Source organism: Anastrepha obliqua, chromosome 3 (genome assembly GCF_027943255.1).
Source record: "Anastrepha obliqua isolate idAnaObli1 chromosome 3, idAnaObli1_1.0, whole genome shotgun sequence".
Classification (NCBI taxonomy): domain Eukaryota; kingdom Metazoa; phylum Arthropoda; class Insecta; order Diptera; family Tephritidae; genus Anastrepha; species Anastrepha obliqua.
In genome coordinates this window covers 66,511,207-66,531,900 of record NC_072894.1, presented here as the reverse complement: position 1 = coordinate 66,531,900, position 20,694 = coordinate 66,511,207, and the positions used below count along the sequence as shown (strand labels likewise).

At 36.2% G+C, this 20,694-nt stretch overlaps 1 protein-coding gene across 2 annotated transcripts in view; it reads right to left on the bottom strand.

Annotated features, from left to right (window-relative positions):
* Positions 1-20,694, bottom strand: part of LOC129240742 (prominin-like protein) — a 52,214-nt gene that overhangs the window by 7,206 nt on the left and 24,314 nt on the right. For both annotated transcript variants that reach the window (XM_054876714.1, XM_054876715.1), the window contains exons 2-14: positions 16,689-17,443; positions 16,453-16,597; positions 16,222-16,350; positions 14,949-15,136; positions 14,720-14,884; positions 14,504-14,628; positions 12,629-12,794; positions 12,350-12,519; positions 9,998-10,107; positions 9,809-9,913; positions 8,884-9,742; positions 8,697-8,818; positions 645-695 (exon numbers count right to left, since the gene is read on the bottom strand). In XM_054876714.1, the coding sequence (XP_054732689.1) occupies positions 645-695; positions 8,697-8,818; positions 8,884-9,742; positions 9,809-9,913; positions 9,998-10,107; positions 12,350-12,519; positions 12,629-12,794; positions 14,504-14,628; positions 14,720-14,884; positions 14,949-15,136; positions 16,222-16,350; positions 16,453-16,597; positions 16,689-17,043 (2,690 nt within the window). In that variant the 5' untranslated portion in view covers positions 17,044-17,443. The remainder of the gene's footprint in view (positions 1-644; positions 696-8,696; positions 8,819-8,883; positions 9,743-9,808; positions 9,914-9,997; positions 10,108-12,349; positions 12,520-12,628; positions 12,795-14,503; positions 14,629-14,719; positions 14,885-14,948; positions 15,137-16,221; positions 16,351-16,452; positions 16,598-16,688; positions 17,444-20,694) is intronic.

Here is a 20,694-nt window from a genome sequence, read left to right as displayed (position 1 = left end):
AGACGCACACCACAAATAGGAGGAGGAGCTTGGCCAAACACCCAAAAAGGGCGTACGCGCCAATTATATATATATGTATAGTTTTTTAGTCAATTCAATTTTGGTACAATAAAATATAAATTTTAAGTCGATTTTTTTTTTGCTTACGATGATGACAAATTTCTTCCAGATTAAGCGCATGTTTTGAAATCTTTTATTAAAAAAAAACAATATTTTACTTAAAAAAATCAAAACGTTGAGCAACTTATAATTTACACTTTATTGTTCTTCTAAAATTGAATGAGCTATTAATCTGCATAGCCAGAAGTTGTCTGCCTACTGGTACTGAAAATGAAAATTTGTATAAAAATTGTTTGAAATTCGTTAAATTTTTATGAATTTTGTACAGAGCAATCACAGTTCCAAGTTTTACAAGGTTTACGTCATGCAATGTAATATATTTTGGAAAAAAATTAACGGGAAAAGTTTGCGTGAAAAATATTACGTATATTATAAAAAGCTAAAGTAGTTTAATTGTGTGAACACAGGCGCATAGGCGTTTTTCTTTTTTAACATAGACAAAAACTAAAAATACAAAAAACTAAATTTGTAATTGTTAATAAAAATGTGTATAAAATTATTGTTATTTGAAACGTTTCACTTACTTTGCCAATGGAATGTGATCACGTTCACTATATGCGTCATACAAATACTCCCTGAAAATTGGTAGTTGCAAAATTTAATCATACATAGGACACAAACAATATGAAAACAGCATGCAAGAGGGCACACATAAAAATGAATTAATGAAAACAGAATGAATAAACGAAATCAGGTTACGATTTTTTATTTTAAATAAAGAAAGTTAAATAAAAAAATAATAAACGAAATAATGTTAATGGATTAAATTGATTTTTGTATTTGAAAAAATTATGAAATTAATAAACGGTGAAAGTTTTATAATTGGAACACATTTTACAAGCTAATCGAAAACCCATTATTGTCAAATTATATTTCCACGGAATAGGATTAGTAAACATTCTTAGCGAGTCGTTCGGTCGAGACGATCATAAACATACTTTTAGATAAGTTTCAAAAACTGCATTACTTAAAGCAAAAATTTAATCATACTATTAAATATAAGAAAAACATTGTCTATTTTTTTCTATTAAATTTTACATTTAAATTTTTTATTTTGATACAGGTGTCGCTGCCATTTAAGAAATTCATACACACATTTTTTTCTTAACCTCTTGGGTAACGATTTTTTTATTTATTATATTTTACGTAAGAATTCATTTAATTCTAAAATATTAGTGAGTATACGATAACTTTAAGTAATAAGAATTGAAAAAAAAAACAGAAATAATAAAAAACAAAACACAACAATCGGTTAACTGAACTTTTCACCGAGTATTAGAGTTCATGCCCAAATGTATGTACCTAAAAATAACAGCTTTATCTACTTGAAAATCTAACCAGATTGTAATTAAAGGTATTTCAAGAAGTTTTATACGCTCGTACCTATTTTCCCCGAACCTTTCACTGCAGGTAAGAGCCAAGAATGATAAAATGCAAAGATTGCCCGATAAGTGTACACAAATTTTTCATTCTGCGCATCTGCGTCACAATATAAAAGCTGTGCTCACGAGCTTTCAAATTCGCACACAATTTACATGAGATTCGGTTGTTACAATTAAAAATAAAGAAGTAAGACATTTTGAAATTGCGGTATTTTTGTTTACTATCTTAACTTGCTGAAAAGTCTCGAACGACTGGTGGAACTGCACATACGTCAGAAGTCGCTGAAGGCTCACCCTCTGTCTCTATTTCAGCATGCCTATCAGAGTGGAAAATCCTGCGAGTCGGCACTGCAAAACCTTGTTGCTAGGATAGAGCTGGCCATCGACAGGAGGGACTACGCTATGGGTATCTTTTTAGACATAGAGGGGGCGTTTGATAATGCCACTTTTGATAGTATGTGTAACTCTGCTAGTAGGCACGGCGTAGACCTGGTGCTAGTAAATTGGATTCGTTCGATGCTGGCCCAAAGAATCGTTTCGGTGCGAGCAGAGGAAGATCTGCTGGTGTCATCTGGGGTTAACAGAGGCTGCCCCCAAGGCGGTGTGCTGTCTCCGTTACTCTGGTGCATGGTAATCGATCCTCTACTCACCACCTTAAACGATTCGTGAGTCTACGCACAAGCATATGCGGACGACGTTGCTTGTTTAGTAACAGGCTCTTCGCTTATGAACATCTGCAGGAAAGTGCAGAAAACTCTGGATTGGATTGACACTTGGTGCTGTGCGAACGGGCTGTCGGCAAATCCCGCCAAGACTGGTATTGTCCTCTTTACCAGAAGGAGGAAGTTTGACGGAATCGTTCTGCCAAAGCTAAAAGGAGTCACAATCCAGCTATCCAAGGAAATTAAATATCTAGGAGTAATCCTCGATAGTAAGCTCCTATGGAAATCACACGTTGAGACAAAGGCATCCAAAGCGCTGACAGCTTTCTGGCAATGCAAAGGTGTCTTTGGGAAAACGTGGGGTCTCTCTCCTAGCAAGGTCCTATGGATCTACACAGCTATGATAAGACCCATTATCACCTATGCATCAGTGGTCTGGATGAGTAGACTATCCCTAGTGGGAGTCAGGAGGACCTTATCGAGACTACAACGCACTGTGGCCATCTGTTGCACCGGAGCTTTTCCGACTACTTCAGGCCCGGCACTAGATGCTCTGATTGGTTTACCACCACTTGATGCTTTCATCCGAGGAGAGGCCCTGAAGGCCATCTGCAGACTGAAACACAGTGGGAACTGGTACGGCCCTTGTCCGGCATTGGAACACAGAGAAGGCATGGACATCGATCCAACGATTCTCTCCATGCCCCTTGACTCAATGCCATCAAGAGTCGTACTTGAAAAGAGATACAGTGTAGTGCTACCAGAGGCTCAGTTGTGGGGAGACTCAGAAAATGAGCCCGGCAAACACTGTTTTCGCATTTTTACGGATGGCTCCAGGACCGAGCATGGCTCCGGCTCTGGGGTCTACGTGGAATCCAGCGGGACAAAACTGCACTTTGCTCTTGGAATGCATGCATCTGTGTTTCAAGCGGAGGTGTATGCAATTCAAGAAGCGATGAACTTTGTTGTGGAAAAACGATGGAGAGGCAGATCTATATGTGTCTGCAGCGACAGCCAAGCAGCGCTTATGGCCTTAGACAGCCCTCAAACCACATCAGGGGTAGTGAAGTCCTGTAAATCCAGGCTGAACTATGTCGGCAGACATAACAGCCTGATGCTAACATGGGTCCCGGGACACGTGGGTATCGCGGGTAACGAGACCTCTGACTACTTAGCTAAGATGGGCTCTGAAGCCAACTTCTTTGGCCCAGAGCCCGCTTTGCCACTCCCCTCTGCGGCCATCACGGCCACGGTTAGCAAATGGGTAACTACTACCCACAAGCGAGCTTGGCAGGCTGAGAGAGGCTGCAGATGGACAAAACTGATGTTACCTGTCATGTCCGATCAACTGTCGCAAACCCTTCTGTCATTAAGCAGAGGGGAGTGCAGACGGCTGGTTGGACTAATGACGGGCCACTTTCTGTGGGCAAAGCACATGGAAAGGTTGGGCATCTCAGACAGTGTACTCTGCCCAGCTTGTGAAGAGGAGGATGAGACGGCGGACCACTTCCTGTGTGTCTGCCCCGCCTTCGCCCGAATCAGGTTTGAGGTCTTTGGCACTGATGTGTTAAGAAGCGACCATCTTGGCTCCTTGGCACCACAAGATCTACTCAGATTTCTTCGGAGATCGGGTAGATTTAAAGAAAATTAAAAGGGAATCCAAGTGTAGTACAATGGACTCAATTAATGTCTGAGTGCTGCACTTGCTACATAGTTGTCCCGACAAAAAAAAAAAAAAAAAAAAATCTTAACTTGTCTAGAACGAGTAGTAGAGAAACATATTCGAGTGAGAGTATTGCCGAGAAGTCCACTTAGTAGAAATCAACACACTAACCAGAGTGGAAAACCATATGAATCAGCCTTACACGATCTTGTTAGAAAGAGTGAAGCCGGCCTGGAAGCTGACGAGTACACAGTGGGCGTGTTCACGGGCATTAACGCTACTCTTGACTCAATATGTTCCTCTGCCGAACGGCACGAAATTAATCAAACCATTGTAATGTAACCATAGTCTCTGATAGGCTGCTAAGCGCTGGTGAGATCAATGACGAACTAATTACCTTCAGGGTCAAGCAAAGATGTACCCAAGGGGATGTTCTTTTTCCGCTGTTATGATGCTTCGTCGTAGACTCTGCGCTGATGGAGACGCAGAAACTCGGATTTCATGTCCAAGCATATGCGGACGATGTCTGTGCGCTAACATCGGGTAAATACCTAAGAAGTGGAAGTGCAGGGAATTCTGGATAAAATCGACGATTGGTGCATGAGACAAGGTCTTTTCGTCAACCCGAACAAAACTACGTTAGTTTTGTTCGCGAGAAAAAGGAAATTGGACAGACTTAGTCTTCAGAAACTGACTTGGTGAATGTGGATCGCACATTAAGGATTTTTCAACACCTGGGGTCTGAAACCTGCTGTGGGCCTGTGGCTTGGTGACGACGGACTATGGTTAAGTCCAGGGAGCTATTAAGCTGCAAACATTCTAAATCTTTTTTTTGAAGCAACAACACCATGCTACCGGTGCAATGCGAATATTATGTAATTGTGTTCTTAAGTTTACGCTTTAAAGTGTTTTCAATAATTTAAAAAGTCATTCATACACATTTAGCAAATTTTAAACTTAAAAGCCTTGCTTTACCGGCAGAACTGAAACCTTTTTGTTTTTTTTTTTCTATTGTTCGTACAATTCGCAATCGCGCACTACATTTTTTTGAAACCAAATTAAGTTAATAAGAACACGTTTTAGTTAAGGTGCAATCCCTCGCGATAAATACTTCACCAAATAATTGGATTTTGCGACGCAGAGAGAAACATATGTAACGGAAATTCGCATTGCACAATCTTTATTTCAGCATTCTTGGCTAAAGCTTGGTTAAGATATCTGATAGCAGATGTCAGTATTTTTATATAGAGGTCATCTGCTTATTTTATGCTTTTGATTTGGTTTTTCAGCATTTATTTCCAATAAACACTTACTTCATTTATCCCACTGGATATATATTATATAATATTTACGATAAAAATAAGGGAAAAGATATAATTTTATGTGCGAACATTCTATCACCAAAAAGGTTAATAATGTTCTCCTTTACACTCGTATATTTACATGGATGCACCTGAAAGTATTCTGTAAATTTGCATATAAAAGTATGGCTATAACCTTTAACATATCATTTTCTGTTATGCCAGCAAACTGCAGTGAAGATTGGAAATAGGTATATAGAGAACTATCTCAATTTAACGCTCATTCTGCTGCTTTACAATTTGATTTATGGTGTTTTTAGCTAATTTTTAAGCATCTGTATACTAGTAAGGCACTTGTTAATAATTATTATGTCATATATTTTTGGTCTCTGCTTGCTCACATGCTTTTATATATGAAACACAACACCGTCAAGGGAAACAATTATAAAAAATTAACGGGATATTTTAGCAACTTCAAATTTTTCCTTTATTTTATTAGAAATTTAAGAAGCTAAAAAACTACACACCGAAAATTGTACCAGAAGTCTTAATTAAAAACTGTGGTATTGTCATGAAAAAATTGTGTGCTTCTTCTTCTCTTTGCATAAAATTCAAAAGTTGGGTTTATATTGTTTTTGTTAGACAACAAGATATGCCTTTCTATATATTTATAACAAAAAAAATTACGAACATTAAAATAACAAAAACTGTTGAAACTATTGAGTTGCTATCATTTTGTCGCGGGTTGTCGATACGTTGTGGTATATTTCTGTAGAGAATTTGAATGTTTAGGTAAGCGACAATGGGGCTCATATTTTTGCGTTACCAGTGAACCGGTTATTTTACATTCCCTTCAAATCGCACCATTCAATGTGACTTACGAAGATCAATAAACTGTGCATACTTGCTAGATCAAGATCTACTAAACATTCACTAGTATGCTAGACATCGGTGTCTCTTCGTTTATATCGATCGGACAAGACAGAGTACTGTTTTTGTATCGACTACCAAGATGGCGGTGGGGCGATCAGGATGTATTAGCAAATTGACACATTCTACATCCAATCTTTGCTTGACTTGCTTTTTTAGATATTTGAATCTTCGACGAAAACTTAGATGAGTCAGTGCTTACAAGAAGATAGGAGGATGCCTACACAGTAAGCAGTATTGACCATGTTTTCCTCTCTAGTCCGTACACAGAGATATCTCCGTGATCAGAGACTCATTGTAGATTCCATGACATCTTAACTGTCAGCAGGGTTGGGCATAAGGCACTAAATAATTAGTGCAATAAGCGGATTTAGTGATTTGAAGATTTTGTGATAACGAAACCCTTATTTTAACTACCACTAAAAAGTTAGTGGAAGTGCAATTTAGTGGTAGTGCAAAATTCCCAACCCGATCTGGCAGAATAAATGGGAAAAGGTCATTCAGTTGCTTTACAGGTTATGAGCTAAGGCGTGGCTTATTTTATTGTTGTCAGTTCAGCTTGAAACAGGCTGCAGTGGTCAGATAGACGAACACTAAGATTTGGTGAGACATAATTTTAGAACTACCCTGTCGTTTTGCCTAGAGAAATTTTTAACAAAAAACCGACATGTATATGTATTTCGCCTTCCTAGAAGAATCACATACCTTAAATCGGAATTGACTGCCATAACCTAGACGTCAATTGAGGCAATCTGAGAGAGGAATATGTAATTAACCCATATATTATTTATTCTAATTATTATTAATTAGCCGAATGGGTTGGTGCGTGATCACCATTCGGAATTCACTGAGAGGTCGTTGGTTCGAATCTCGGTGAAAGCAAAATTAATAAAAACATTTTTCTAATAGCGGTCGCCCCTCGGCAGGCAATGGCAAACCTCCGAGTGTATTTCTGCCATGAAAAAGCTCCTCATAAAAATATCTGCCGTTCGGAGTCGGCTTGAAACTGTAGGTCCCTCCATTTGTGGAACAACATCAAGACGCACACCACAAATAGGAGGAGGAGCTCGGCCAAACACCTAACAGAAGTGTACGCGCCAATTATTTTTTTTTTTTTATATTTAATAATCAAAAAGTATACTTTAATTGTATGAGAAATTGTACATATTTCATAACTCCAATTTGAACTTGTGCCCAAATTTTGATACATAGCACATTGAAACTATGTCATTAAAATCTAGCCGCAGACTAAGTAAAAACTACTTGAAGACTTATCAATTTACCACTCAATAAACTATGGCAAAAGAAGTAATATGGAACTAAGCCCTTATAGCCTGTAGCTCATTTCAACTCCAACACTCTGACGCGCTTACGTTCAATTTTTGATTAATCGTTCTTCGAACTCAACATTCGACCTTAGATATTTACCTTTGTAAATATAAAGGGTGTTTTTTTAAAGGTTAGGTTTTCAAGATGAAATAAAACGTATATAATTTAATGTTATGGCCAAGAATTTAGCTTTATTATAAAAATAAGGGTTTGCCATTATGTTTTAAAAATGATTTCGGGCAAGTGGCCGCCGCGGCTGGCTCGAATAAATTCCAGCCGAGAGGCCCAATTTTCGACCACTTTTTGCAGCAATTGGGGCCGTATGTCAGCAATAACGCGCCGAATATTCTCTTCCAAGACGTCAATCGTCTCGGGCTTATCTGCGTAGACAAGCGACTTCACATAGCCCCACAAGAAATAGTCCAGCGGTGTTATATCGCACGATCTTGGAGGCCACGCCACAGGTCCACGGCGCGAGATAATGCGCTCACCAAAAGTTTCCTTCAATAAATCGATTGTTGCGTTGGCTGTATGGCATGTAGCGCCGTCTTGTTGGAACAAAAGGTCGTCCACATCAACATCGTCCAATTCAGGCACGAAAAAGTCATTAATCATTTTTAAAGAAATATGGACCAATGATTCCCTCTGCCCATAGAGCACACCAAACAGTGACTTTTTGAGGATGTAACGGCGTCTCAGCAATGGCTTGTGGATTATGTTCACTCCAAATGCGACAATTTTGCTTATTGACATACCCATTCAACCAAAAGTGAGCTTCATCGCTGAACGAAATTTTCTTCCATGCGTCGCGCGAACCGAACCATTATTTTCGTAATAAATTTGCACGATTTGCAAACGTTGTTCAGGTGTAAGTCTATTCATTATGAAATGGCAAACCAAACTGAGCATAAATCAAGTGACAGCTGTCAAAAAAACCATCTACGAAAAAAGTAGTGCCAACTTGAAAACCTAACCTCTAAAAAAACACCCTTTATATGCCATGAATATGTGACAAAAATCCCTTAACTATTATCATTAATGTTTACAACGCGGCAATGATGTTCGAGTTCTTGTGGTGGAGATTTTTGCAACACACCAACACTTTGTTCAATCAAGTATTAAAATTGTTAAAACAAACAAACCCTCAATTGAAAAAATGGTATTTTTATAAATTAGTACAACATATTGAAAATAAGTTAACAAAATGTTAGTAAAAATATAAGCATATTATTATGAACTATACAAAAATATAATATAATATTATAATTAATATGCATTCTCTAAAAGACTGTAGTAAGTTTGCACTTACGATTCAACTAGTGGGCCAGGATACGGATCAGACTTCTGGTATAAACTTGCTAATTTAACTGCCACCATCAACGTTGGCAAAAAGAGTACAACACATAATGCGGCACCAGCCCAGAAACCGTTCTATACAAAACGAAAATAAGCAGTTTTAGTTAAAAATAAATTCTATAAAAATAGTAACGCCTTACCAATGGATCTACAATAGAATTGCACAATGCCACTATACCAGAGTCGTAGACGTTCGCTAACGGCGCACATAAGCCAACTTTTTTCTCCACTGCCTGCACAACCATCTTTAAATAATTCTCTATTTCACTTGCAAAATAGTGAGTCAAATTCTCAGCTGTAGCCTTAACAAACTGGCGACCCTCTACGCGGAAAAATGTTTGCGCACGTTCAATCTCATTGACCAGCAACGGTATGGATTCGTGGAATGGACGATCTTTATAGCGTAAGCTATGATCCAAATCATTCGCCAATCGAATAAGTTCCACTGATTGATTTTTCATTGGTATCACCCAATTCTGTTCGTATGTCTCCAAATGCAAGGCTTGATTACGCAGACTAACCTGTACATCTTTCATATCGTCACTGCTGTCGATTTTCTTAGCTGTTTGGCGGAGCTCTTGAGCAATTTCAGTTAACGAATGTTTTGTTATTGTGTCGTTAAGATTGTCAATATATTGGGCAGAATCGAAGTTTTTCAATGCCGATTCGCTAAGGCTCAATATACGTTGTTTGTCCTCAGGGCTAAGTATCATTACGTCGCTATCATCGAAGGAAATGCCATCTACCAAATCATCTAAGGTCTGATTTATCTTATATTGTGCTGGGTAATCATTAATTTCATGAATATCGATACGGTTGTGAATATGTAGCACCTCGTAAATTGTTTGATTGCGCTGACAAGCGGTGATCACATGTGAAATGCGTAAGGGCGGTAAACCACCAGAAGTCAGCTTGCCCTTCTGTTTGGGGGGGTAAAGCACATCGTTTAAGTCAATAGAATTGTCAAGTTGAGCGAATATCTCATCGTTTTGAGGGTCCCTAGAAATTCAAAACATTATATGTAAATATTTGCATTGGGGGTAACTTATAAAAGGCATCACTTACTTTAATGGAAGACATAAGCCGCGATAGGCTATCAGGCCGATCAAAAAATGTACCAAAGCTACTAAGGCAACCAATGAAATAAATAGGAAAATCAATGCTACAGCCCTGTAAGCCAAAAAATCGTCAATCGTGAAGTGAAATATGTGTATATATGTATAAATGGATAAATAGGCTTATTGAAAGACTTACATCATCAAGAAACGCGAGCCGGAGCCCTTATTGCAGCAGTCATCTCCATAGCCGTCTGGGCGTTTGCCGCATATACCACATAACAATGCAGCCACTATGCAAACCAAAATCTGGGGATGAAATACCGATTATTGTATAAGAATTACTCACTATTTGAGGAAAATAACACTGAACAACACAAAAAAAAAAATACAAGGTGATAAAACGGTTTATGATACGATGTATTATCTGTCATAATACCGTTTTAAAAGTTTCTGTCTGCACTTTTTTGTAAGAGGTGATCAACGTTTACGCGATTTTAAAATGAAAATATAGTACATATAGACTTTTGTCACTATTATTTAGCGGCCTTATCAACAATTCTCAATGAACAAGATTGAGAAAATTCATAAGGTTTTTCTTAAGTATGCTTTGCGGTCTTTACGATTTACTGGGCCTCTTCCATCATATAATGCTCGTTTACTTCTTTTAAATCTCAAACCTGTAGAAAGTAGAAGTTTTGTTCTCTCCTTAACATTTGTGTATGGCATTATTAATTGACTGTGCTGCCCTTTTGGGAAAAATAAACTTTAATGTACCAAGAAGAGAACTTCGGAATTCCTACCCTATTTATTTATAATAACACAATAATAATAACGCCCTTCGGCAGGCAATGGCAAATCTCCGAGTGTCCTTCTGCCATGAAAAAGCTCCTCATAAAAAAACCATTTGCCGTTCGGAGTCGGTTTAAAACTATAGGTGCACACCACTAATAGAAGGAGGAGGAGCTCGGCCAAACACCCAAAATGGGTGTAATCGCCAATTATATATATACATTTATATAATGTTTTTATCAACCTTCTGAAATCTTATAAACTTACAGCTGGGTTGGACTGAGCCTATGTGCTTTTCTTGCGGCTGCAAATGGCCGAAATATCTCGGCCTTCTCCGCGCTATAGCGCTGCATTCAAAGAGATTCAAGGAGTGCATTGGAGTCTCCTGGGATTGGTCATTTGATGACTACGAAGCCTGCAATGGCCTGTGAGAACGCATGTTATTGTTGTTGTAGCAGTATACTTAACCCTGTCAGTGTAGTACAATTCATTGGTCGTCTTCGTCTAGCTCATCTAACGGTAGACCCAGGAAACTTGCTGTTTCAACAGATTGAGTCCAGAGGGCGAGGGGTTTTAGATGAGTGGGTTTGATGGGGCATGCGAAAAGGTGCTTAGTGTGGTGCGGAGTGCCTTCACATGCTGGGCATATGTTTGGTATGTCGGGATCATTCTCAGTTTATCCTTGGGGAGAGTTGTGAGATTTTTAAACCTGTTTTAGTTGTAACCCACTAGCAAGCATTTCCTTGGCGTAGCCCCATAGTTTGGTGCCAGCTAACCTCCCTTAACCTTAGCTCTTCACTCCTAAGCTTCTCGCCACAACGTCCGCTACTACGTTCCTAGTTGTACCCCTATGTCCTATGTTAACAGATTCAGTTTCTGGATACACTCAAGCACCAATGAGGACTTAATTTCACAGGATGACGAAGCCTTGAATGCCGTCTCACTGTCGCTCAGAATGGCAATTCGCTCATTCCGGAAGTTCCTATCTAAGTTAATCTCTGCACATCGACAGATGATATTAACCTCCGCTTGGAAGATGCTTGGAAAACTACCCTTCGGTACAGAACGCTTTGTTTTTGGGTCACATATTGCAGTGCTTATACCTCGAGTTTACTTTCGAATGCAAGTATACTCCAGTTTACCTTGTCGCCCAGTTCAATTCTGAACTTCTTTTTGAATTTGATAACTTTAGTGATATTACCCAGAGATGAGTAAATTGTCAAAATAAAATTATTTAATAAATTTTATTTAAAAAAACACTATGGAGCGCCTTGTATATGCCGAAGAAACAAATGCATGCCTTATTAAATACCTACATTTTCACTCATCTTTTTGTCTTTATTTTGATTTTTACACCCTCCATTGCTTGTACGTTTGTATATTGCAGCTATCTAGTTCAAGATTCAAATATGATTAAAGTACGACACCATTTGCAAAAATTATAAAGCTTCTCATAAGGTGATTAATTTTGCACCATATTATATTTGGATTCGTTCGAATTTGAATATTTTCAATTAACCATTAAAATAATAGATAAATGCAGAAACTTTACGGCAAACGCTTTTCTACTATATTCAAAGCATTTATATGCCTGTTTTGTGTTTAGATTTCTATATTCCCTGAAATGGGCGAAAACGAAGCATATGTGAAAAAATGTCACCACAGTAATCCACTTAAAATTGTTTAACATGTTTTATGCGTCGTAAACTTAAAAAACGTTGTTTAACAAATATTACCGTATATTTGGAGCTTGACTTACCAGTAGTAATATAGAGCAAACTGCAATGCCAAAATAGAATCGATACGGCCCATATTCATCCAAATAATCATCCGCAACGCCGGTATACTTCTTAGTATTGTCTTTTATAACTAATGACAGTTTGTTAAGTTCCATTTTGATTTCATTTGAGGCATGTTGGAAAGCATTTCCTTTAAAATAAGACAATATTATATAGTAAATCGAAAAAATTCAAATTTCTTACAGATATTTTTAAAAATATATTATTATAATGAATATATTATCATCTTCTTGACTCACCTGCTTTATTTATAGAGTCAATCACTTTTGGCGTATACTTGGCTATAGTCGTATTAAGATGTGCCCGCATTTGTTTGAGCATATCACGTCCACGCTTGCCAGCCGAAGCTATGTGACTACTTATCAAATTATCCAAATTATCGATAATTTCTGTAACATCCGGTAGCTAAGAAAATTTCCATTATTAGTAAATAGTAAATAAATATAAATACATTTATGTCTATATAAATAACATTAAATACAAATTTTTAGTTTGTTATTAAATTTTTTTACCTTGGGAAAATATCGGTCTACCATCTGATAGCATTTAAAAAGAAATATTAATTTTTTTTATATATTATTTTTGTTAATTTTGGCACAACAGCATTTCAAAATCAAAAACAAAAAACATTTAAATGAAAAAATATTTAAAAAGAATTCTGTGGTCCAAAACGATAACCGCCTAAGTCAAAAGCCATGCTTTCGAGATACAGCATATTAAGTCAACATATTTTTTTATTGTCGTAGTAACTTTTTGCAGAGCATTGCTAGAGAGGTAGAGCCTTCATGTGCATAAATAAACAGTTCACAAACAAATAGCAAATATGGATAACTCAATGGGGCAGATCGAGCTCTTCATCTGCAACGAGATGGTGGTTGGTCTCCGATAACAACGTTTAGGGGAGGAAAATGCAAGGTTTTCATTCACTCTCGATCAAAGTCGTTTATGGCCTGACTTCAGCTAATAGCTTAATTAAGGGTTAAAAGGATTTAAAAACAAATAACGAAGCTAAGCTCTGCTTCTCCCAAAGGATAAGGGGCTTTTTTGAGTTCTCAAATATTTGGGCAATTATACTTGATCATTTGGAAATTCGACGTCTTCATGACCTAATTTAACCAAATCCATCTTTAAACCGGAAATTTGGTGCACTTCAGGTAAAAAGTGTTAATCAAAATTGATCACAAATATATTTAATATATGTATAAGAAAATGCATTGGTTTTTTATTCATTCTTCAATAATTCTTCATTCAATTCAAAAATTAATTTTGTCATATTTTTAGAATTTGTCAACCTGTTACTAAATCCATCGTAGTACTATTTTCATAGATTTCACTAAAATCGAATAACTGCGTTGTAAATTCAAAATTCGTCCAGTGACATTACTGAGTTCGTTTGTAGTGTCATTTCGTAGATTTTTCAAAGAATTTATTACGAGGTGTTTTGGTTGTCGGATACAAAATTAAAAAAAAAAATGCAACCACTTTTATTTTACGAATTAATAAAAATATAGTAAATTAGTAAAATGCAATTACTTTAATAATTTTTTTTTTAATTTCTTGCAAGTCAAAAATTTTAACTACGCGTCAGCAAAACATTCAGTTCCTGGCATTTTTATAAGATTTGGAATGGCTTACTCAAATTTCAAAAAATGACTTGGACAAATTTTGAATAAATATTGCAGAAGAGTTTAAGAGTTTTTTTTTCAATCTGAAATTTTTAATATGTTTCCATTAATTTCCTATTGATTAAATGTATCTCTCAATATGTCTCACTGCATTTGAAATATTCTTTAATTCTACTGCGTTTCGTCAGTCAAAAATATTTTTTCGCGGGAAAATTAAAAAATAGCGCTAAAATTTGTATTGTTACTTTGTGCCAGCTAGCATCCAAACATCAGTATTTGACATTTGAGTTTGGCGGCACTTTTTCCTGAGCTCACATGAATTCAATGTTAGCAAATGTTTCATAGCCATAGCTGAGGGTTGCGTTCGTAACTTTTCTACGACGGACTTAGTGTGTCTAATATAGGAAAAAGAGATTTGTTTTTACAATAACAAAAAAACGAATGCCCTATTACATATTTCCATATGATTCCGCCGTTTATTCTGCTTACCTGGTCATAGTGTATACCGTTAGCGTCAAGCTTGCCGATCTCATATTTGTTGAGAACATCCTGACATGCTTTATTATTGCACTTCGTAAGCATAACCAACAAATCACGCTTAACACCGCGCAGGCCTTTTACAAAAAAAGGAAAAAAATGTTTTTAATATATATGTACATAGATACGTGTGAATATGAATTTCGTCTAACTCTACATGCAACTTACCATCACTCAATTGTGATGCATAAACACGCAACTCGTTGGTAATGGTTTTCATTTTTTGTAATTTTAATCTCAGCTGAGGCAGTTTTTCAAGAAAGTCTGTAAGGTAAATGAGCGAAACTGCCATGGATTTCTGTTCCAATTCCTTTATGATGAAATTTGATGTTTCTGCAAAAAATTTTATGATCATTTTTTCTCATGAATGTAATGAATTGTCAAGTGCTATATTTACCCCGCAAAATATTGTCCAACTGTATGGACAATTGTTTGTAATTTGTTATTAGAATATGATCGATTTGCTCAGATGAGGCTTCGAGGAATTTACGGGTATCGATACTGCCATCCCGCACACGATTTGTGCTATTCTCAATACCTTGTTGCATATAACTGTTCGTTGCAAATGTAACTATAACACCGAAACTAAAAACGAGTTGAGAAAGAAATAACAAGTGGAGAAAATTAACACTAATGAATATGTTTGCTATAATCTTTTATAAGGAATGTAAACCAATAAATGATATACTATTCTTCCACTTAAGCGTACTATTAAATATATGCACACAAATGTATGTAGGTAGGTATAAAGTATGTTTACAGTGCCTCGCGAAAGTAATCGCAATTTCACTTTTTTCGAATGAACCTAAAATTTTTTTTTTATTATAATATCAAAATAACTCTGGAATTCATCAATAGGGCACCGCTCACACAGAGCTACAATGGAAATCATCTCGATTTATCTGATCATTGAGCTTATAGTAGACCTTATATAATATAAGCGAGCGGAAGTTTTTTTCAATATGGGCTCATATACTATGTTTATGTTTCAATTAAACTCACTTTTATTCAAAATGGGTTAATTAAACTCATATGAATAAAAAGTTTTTTAAATCGAGTCATTAAGTCTACTCAGGTTGAATGCACACATTCTTGGAGGCAAGAAAACTTGCGTTATTATTAAAGCATACATATGTAGGTCGGTGATCGATTAAGTATTGACGAAGATAGTCGTCTAACGGTAAGCTCAGAAAGGGAAAGTGGTGTTAGGTGGGTTGGCATAAGTTGATTAGTACGTAGATCTTTCGGATTTTATTCTCCATAAGCACGGATTTAACCTACTACAGTATCTATTACTTGATTGTGGTAGTAAGGTTTGCCAGCCGAATATCCGTATAGTCAAATTTTAGAAGGAACCTAGATATATTTACGATTTTTTTTATTAAGAGCGAAAATTCACAAATATAGAAATAATCAAAGCTTTCATGACTATTTAGACCAAACTGATTGCAAGTGATTATAAGATTAAATAGTATATTTTGTTCAGTTTTTCCTTGATTGGATTTTTGCAATATTTTTGTACAAATTAAACTATCATCCGTTAAATTTAAATCAAAATAAGCATGCAACACTGCGAAAAAGAAATAATATGCCGAATACTTTTGTGAGGTACTGTGTGTGTTGTTAAATGTTTAGAAACGTGTATTGCAACAAAAAAATACTCTACTTACAGTAAACCTGTTGCCAATATTATGAGCAAAAGTCCCAAGAACACACGGCGGCAGGTGTCATGTTTCTTGTCAAACGGCTCCGAACGGCCACCACAAGCACCAGCGCAGCGACAGCAACAGAAGCATAAGCTATACAAATATAAAACAAAATTACTTAGTAAATATTCTTGTGTTGTTGTTTTTATTTTGTTATTTAGTTTGTGCCATTTTAAATACAATTTTCTTTCCTACCCAACGACTGGCATTGTAACAATTAGCAGTCCAACGAGCAAAACAATTAGCCATATTAACCAATAGTGTTTAATTAAATCAATCCATTCATTTCGTTCAATTTTTGGTCCAAATTCAATATCCTTATCCTTGACCACGAGGTAGCCTATGAAGGGAGAAATTTTAAAATTAGATATATAAACTTTTTAATTACTAATTAATATTAATAGGGAAAAGCACAGCAAGCCTTATCTAACCTTCTGGCAGTGGATGTTCACCGGTGAAGAACCAAATAATTTTATGTGTAATATCGTAAAGTGGTTGCATGCCACGCGCATTATAAACTGTCGAGCTAACGTACGTGACATTTTTCGTCCATTCTGCATACTTGGTAGGCTTGAGATTCAATTCATTGCCCAAATCGAATGCTCGAGCTTGGCTGGCAAAAGTGCTTAGCGCTAGAAGCACAAAAAGCGTACTCCAACAGGAAATATGGCAACGTATATTGGTAATATTATGGCGCTGTGTAGAGTTGCTGGAATCTGTTGACATTTTCACAGCTAATTTTTGTCTTGTTGTTGTTATTGTTGTTGCTGTTAGTTTTTGGTGCATTTTTGATTATGTTGAAATTGTTTAAACTTTTTGTCGGAGAAAGTGTAAAGCAATCACTTTTTTCCACTAGGTAACTAAAACATTGATGCTTTGGTGCGTATATACGTGTTTTATTTGCTCTTGCGGTTGCTCTTCTTGTTTTCCTTTCTTTATTACAATGAGCAAGTGCTAATTTTCGATATGAATATCATCAATGCTGCTGAGATGTGCTACATTTATGATATATTTCCATTTAATATGTATGTATGTAGGTGCGTGAGTAATTGAATATAACTATTTAAGTGACTGACTGTAGGTATGACTGATTGATAGCTTATGTTGCTGTAGATTTGGCACACAACAAACGATGCGCTCCGTACAAGGCAGTTACGCTTCAGCAATTAACTACAAATTGGAAGTGCTGTAAAAAAATTATGAATAAAATGAGTTATTAATTAAATATACTCATTTTATTAAATAGGAAAATAGTGATAACGCTTTACGGACATAATAAGTACATGTACATATGTATATATGTATGTGAGTGCATGTGCTTATGATAAAACAAGTACTTTGAGGGGTAATGTATCTACTCCACACGTTTGAAGTGTCTCTTCAAATTTAACGTGACATATTGTAAAGTAAAAAACCACCCCACCCACACACACATCCGTAGACGTACGCAAACCCAACCGGACAAAGGAAATTCATTTGTGTATTAATAATTGTTAAACAGAAATCACTCGGAATGGAATTTCAAAAGAAATGATTAAATAGCAATTGTTAAAAGAACTCGATGAAACTTATTTGTCATGCAAATATACAGTTATGCTGAGGAAAAAGCACAGTTAAGGTTAGAGTGCTAATTATAAAAGTTAAGAAAATATTTTTTAAGATGCTCTATTTTGTTTTTACTTTTGCTATTTATTTGTGATACCCGGTGCCAGATGATGCACGCCCATAAAGGATGCGTCACACGAATTTTTTATTTGTTTTGAAAGTATAAAGATGTGTAATAAAACATTTTAAAGGAGATAGAATCCTATGATTATTTACTCATACCTTACGACTCTCTTACTCTATTTTTGTTCATCTTTGATCAAAGAAATATTTCTCTTATGTTACAGGTCAATTATACATAATTTCGTCAATATTAGAAAACAAATCTTTAAAGGTTTCACAAAATCCTTTTTACTCTCGTAATTCAAAATACTCTCAAAATTTCAGGATATGATAGGACTAAAACTGATTTTAAGGGGAATTCGACCTCATAGTTCCCCTTAGCAAACTTAATTTCATCAGAATAAAAAATAAATTTCAATATCCATTTTTAATTTTACTTCCGTTTTATAACTCCCATATACATACACATAAAGTGCCTAAAATACAAAGAGCGGCACTCGAAGTGAACCAATTATAAAAGCCATAAGTTTGAAAAATTACTTTTATTCAATTCGAAGGGAAAAATGTGTGAAAATAATACAAAATCAAGAATCAATTTACTTTTGCTCGATATGACCACATTTTGCCTTTAAAATGGCCTTGAGGCGGTCCAGAAACGTATCGCAAGCTGCTCGAATGTGAATTGCTGGTATTTTGGCCTACTCGCGAACAATGGCTTTTTTCTGCGCCTCGATACTGGGGAATCTTTTAGTTTACAATACAACTAACAGAGGGCTGGACCCTGTAGTACCCCCACGTTCATACGATAAATAAAAGTTTTATAAATGAATAATAGCAGCAACGTAGTATCAGCGAGAACTGTACGGTGTCAATTGTACAACATGAAACTACCAGCAGAATAGCTCGTAAAGTTCCTCTGTTGACACAAACAAATTTAAGGAAGGGGAAAAAATGTACAATATATGTACTTTAGAGCGATGAAACAAAAATAAATTTATTTGGAAATCATGCTGGGTAAAAGGTCGTCCAATCTGTGAAAGAGAAAGAAACGCAGAGCTGAGAAGAAGAGTTCCAGTAGTGTAACAACAAATTTCAAATTCGCATGGAACGTTGTAAGGATATAAAAGGGAAGTATTTATATGTTTAGTGTTACTTCAGAAGATCATAACACCTCAGGAACCCAGATATCTCAAAGATCGACACATGTTTTCAAAATCTTGCCTTTCGTTAAACTTAGTTCCGATGAAACACAGTTTTTTTTGTGTTCTCTGTCCGTCTTTGGCGCTTACTCCCTTTTTGAATGTTTGGCGCGCGTCGTGATGTTTTGCCCCAAATGAAGGGGTCTACAGTTTAAAGCCTACTCCGAAAGATAGATATTTTTATGAGGAGCTTTTTCATGACGAGTGGCGACCGCTATTAAAAAAAAAAATGATTTCTTTATTTTGGTGTTTCCCGGAGATTCGAACCAACGTACTCCGAATGGTAGTCACGCATCGACCGGCACCATTCGGCTACGGCGGCGTCTTTGGCATAACTTACTACTAAAAATTAAATGTATGAAAGAGAACTTGCGTTTCAGTCATAAATTGTTTCGTTGCCTTGACGAATATTGCTGAACGTACTCAAATAATTTTTCATTCTTTCAATTGCTTCTAATTAATCTCTACTACTACTACTATTTTTTATCTTTCTCTTTAATACCTCCTACAACTTCAAATTCTTTACTACTAACTATAATTTTAATTTTATTTTTATTGTTAATTCTTTTATCTAGGATTTAATTACGTAAACTGTTCTTAAGGTCAGTCATTATAAAATTAACCTATGGTTGTATATTTGACTTAAATAAATAAATACAGTATAATTCCTCTTAACCGGCTTCGCATTAACCGGTCGACGGATTAACCGGCCTGTTTACAACAGCAGAGCGCAATGCAATATTTTCCAAGAAATTCACCGGCGAGGCGATGCGGCTGGGATTCCCCCGGGGAGATCCCTTAAAGCAATTCTTGTGTTAGATAATGCTCCAACCCATCCTCATGACTGCGCTGTAGATGACATAAAATTAGTTTATCTTCCTCCTAATGTGACAAGCTTAGTGCAACCAATGGACCAAGGAGTGATCGAAAGCTTAAAAAGACGATACAGGCGTAAACTTGTTTCTGAAATTCTGCAACATTCGGAGAGTGAAGACAAAGGTCTTTTAGAAGTCATCAAAAAGATCAATATCAAGGACGTTATCTATATGTTAGCTACAGTATTTCAAGAAATGCCCTCTTCAACGTTTGTTAAGTCTTGGAGAAAACTTTGGCCAGATGTTGAGAATCAAATTGTGATCTCGAATATTGCAGGGACTGAAGAAGAAGAAAACAAATCTACTTTACAAGACCTTCAAAAGTTATCGGGTAACGAATCATTACAGGCAGAAGATGTGGAAAATTGGATGATAAACTGTGACGAACACCTTGAAACTGAATTTTTGAATGATGACGAAATTATAGATTTAGCAAACGAAGAACAAGAGGAAGATGATGAGAGTAGTGACGTTGAAGAGGAGAAAACAGTTTCTCATGAAGAAGCCAAAAATTTGATGGAAATTGCATTGAAATACATTGAGCAGCAACATGAGTCAACAGCATTAGACGTTTTGGTGATTAGAGAATGGAGGGATGTCGCATTCAGAAATTTATTGAAGGTTAAAAAACAGAAGAAAATCACAGACTTTTTCAAAAAATAATTATTACACTTATATTTTATTGATGTAACACA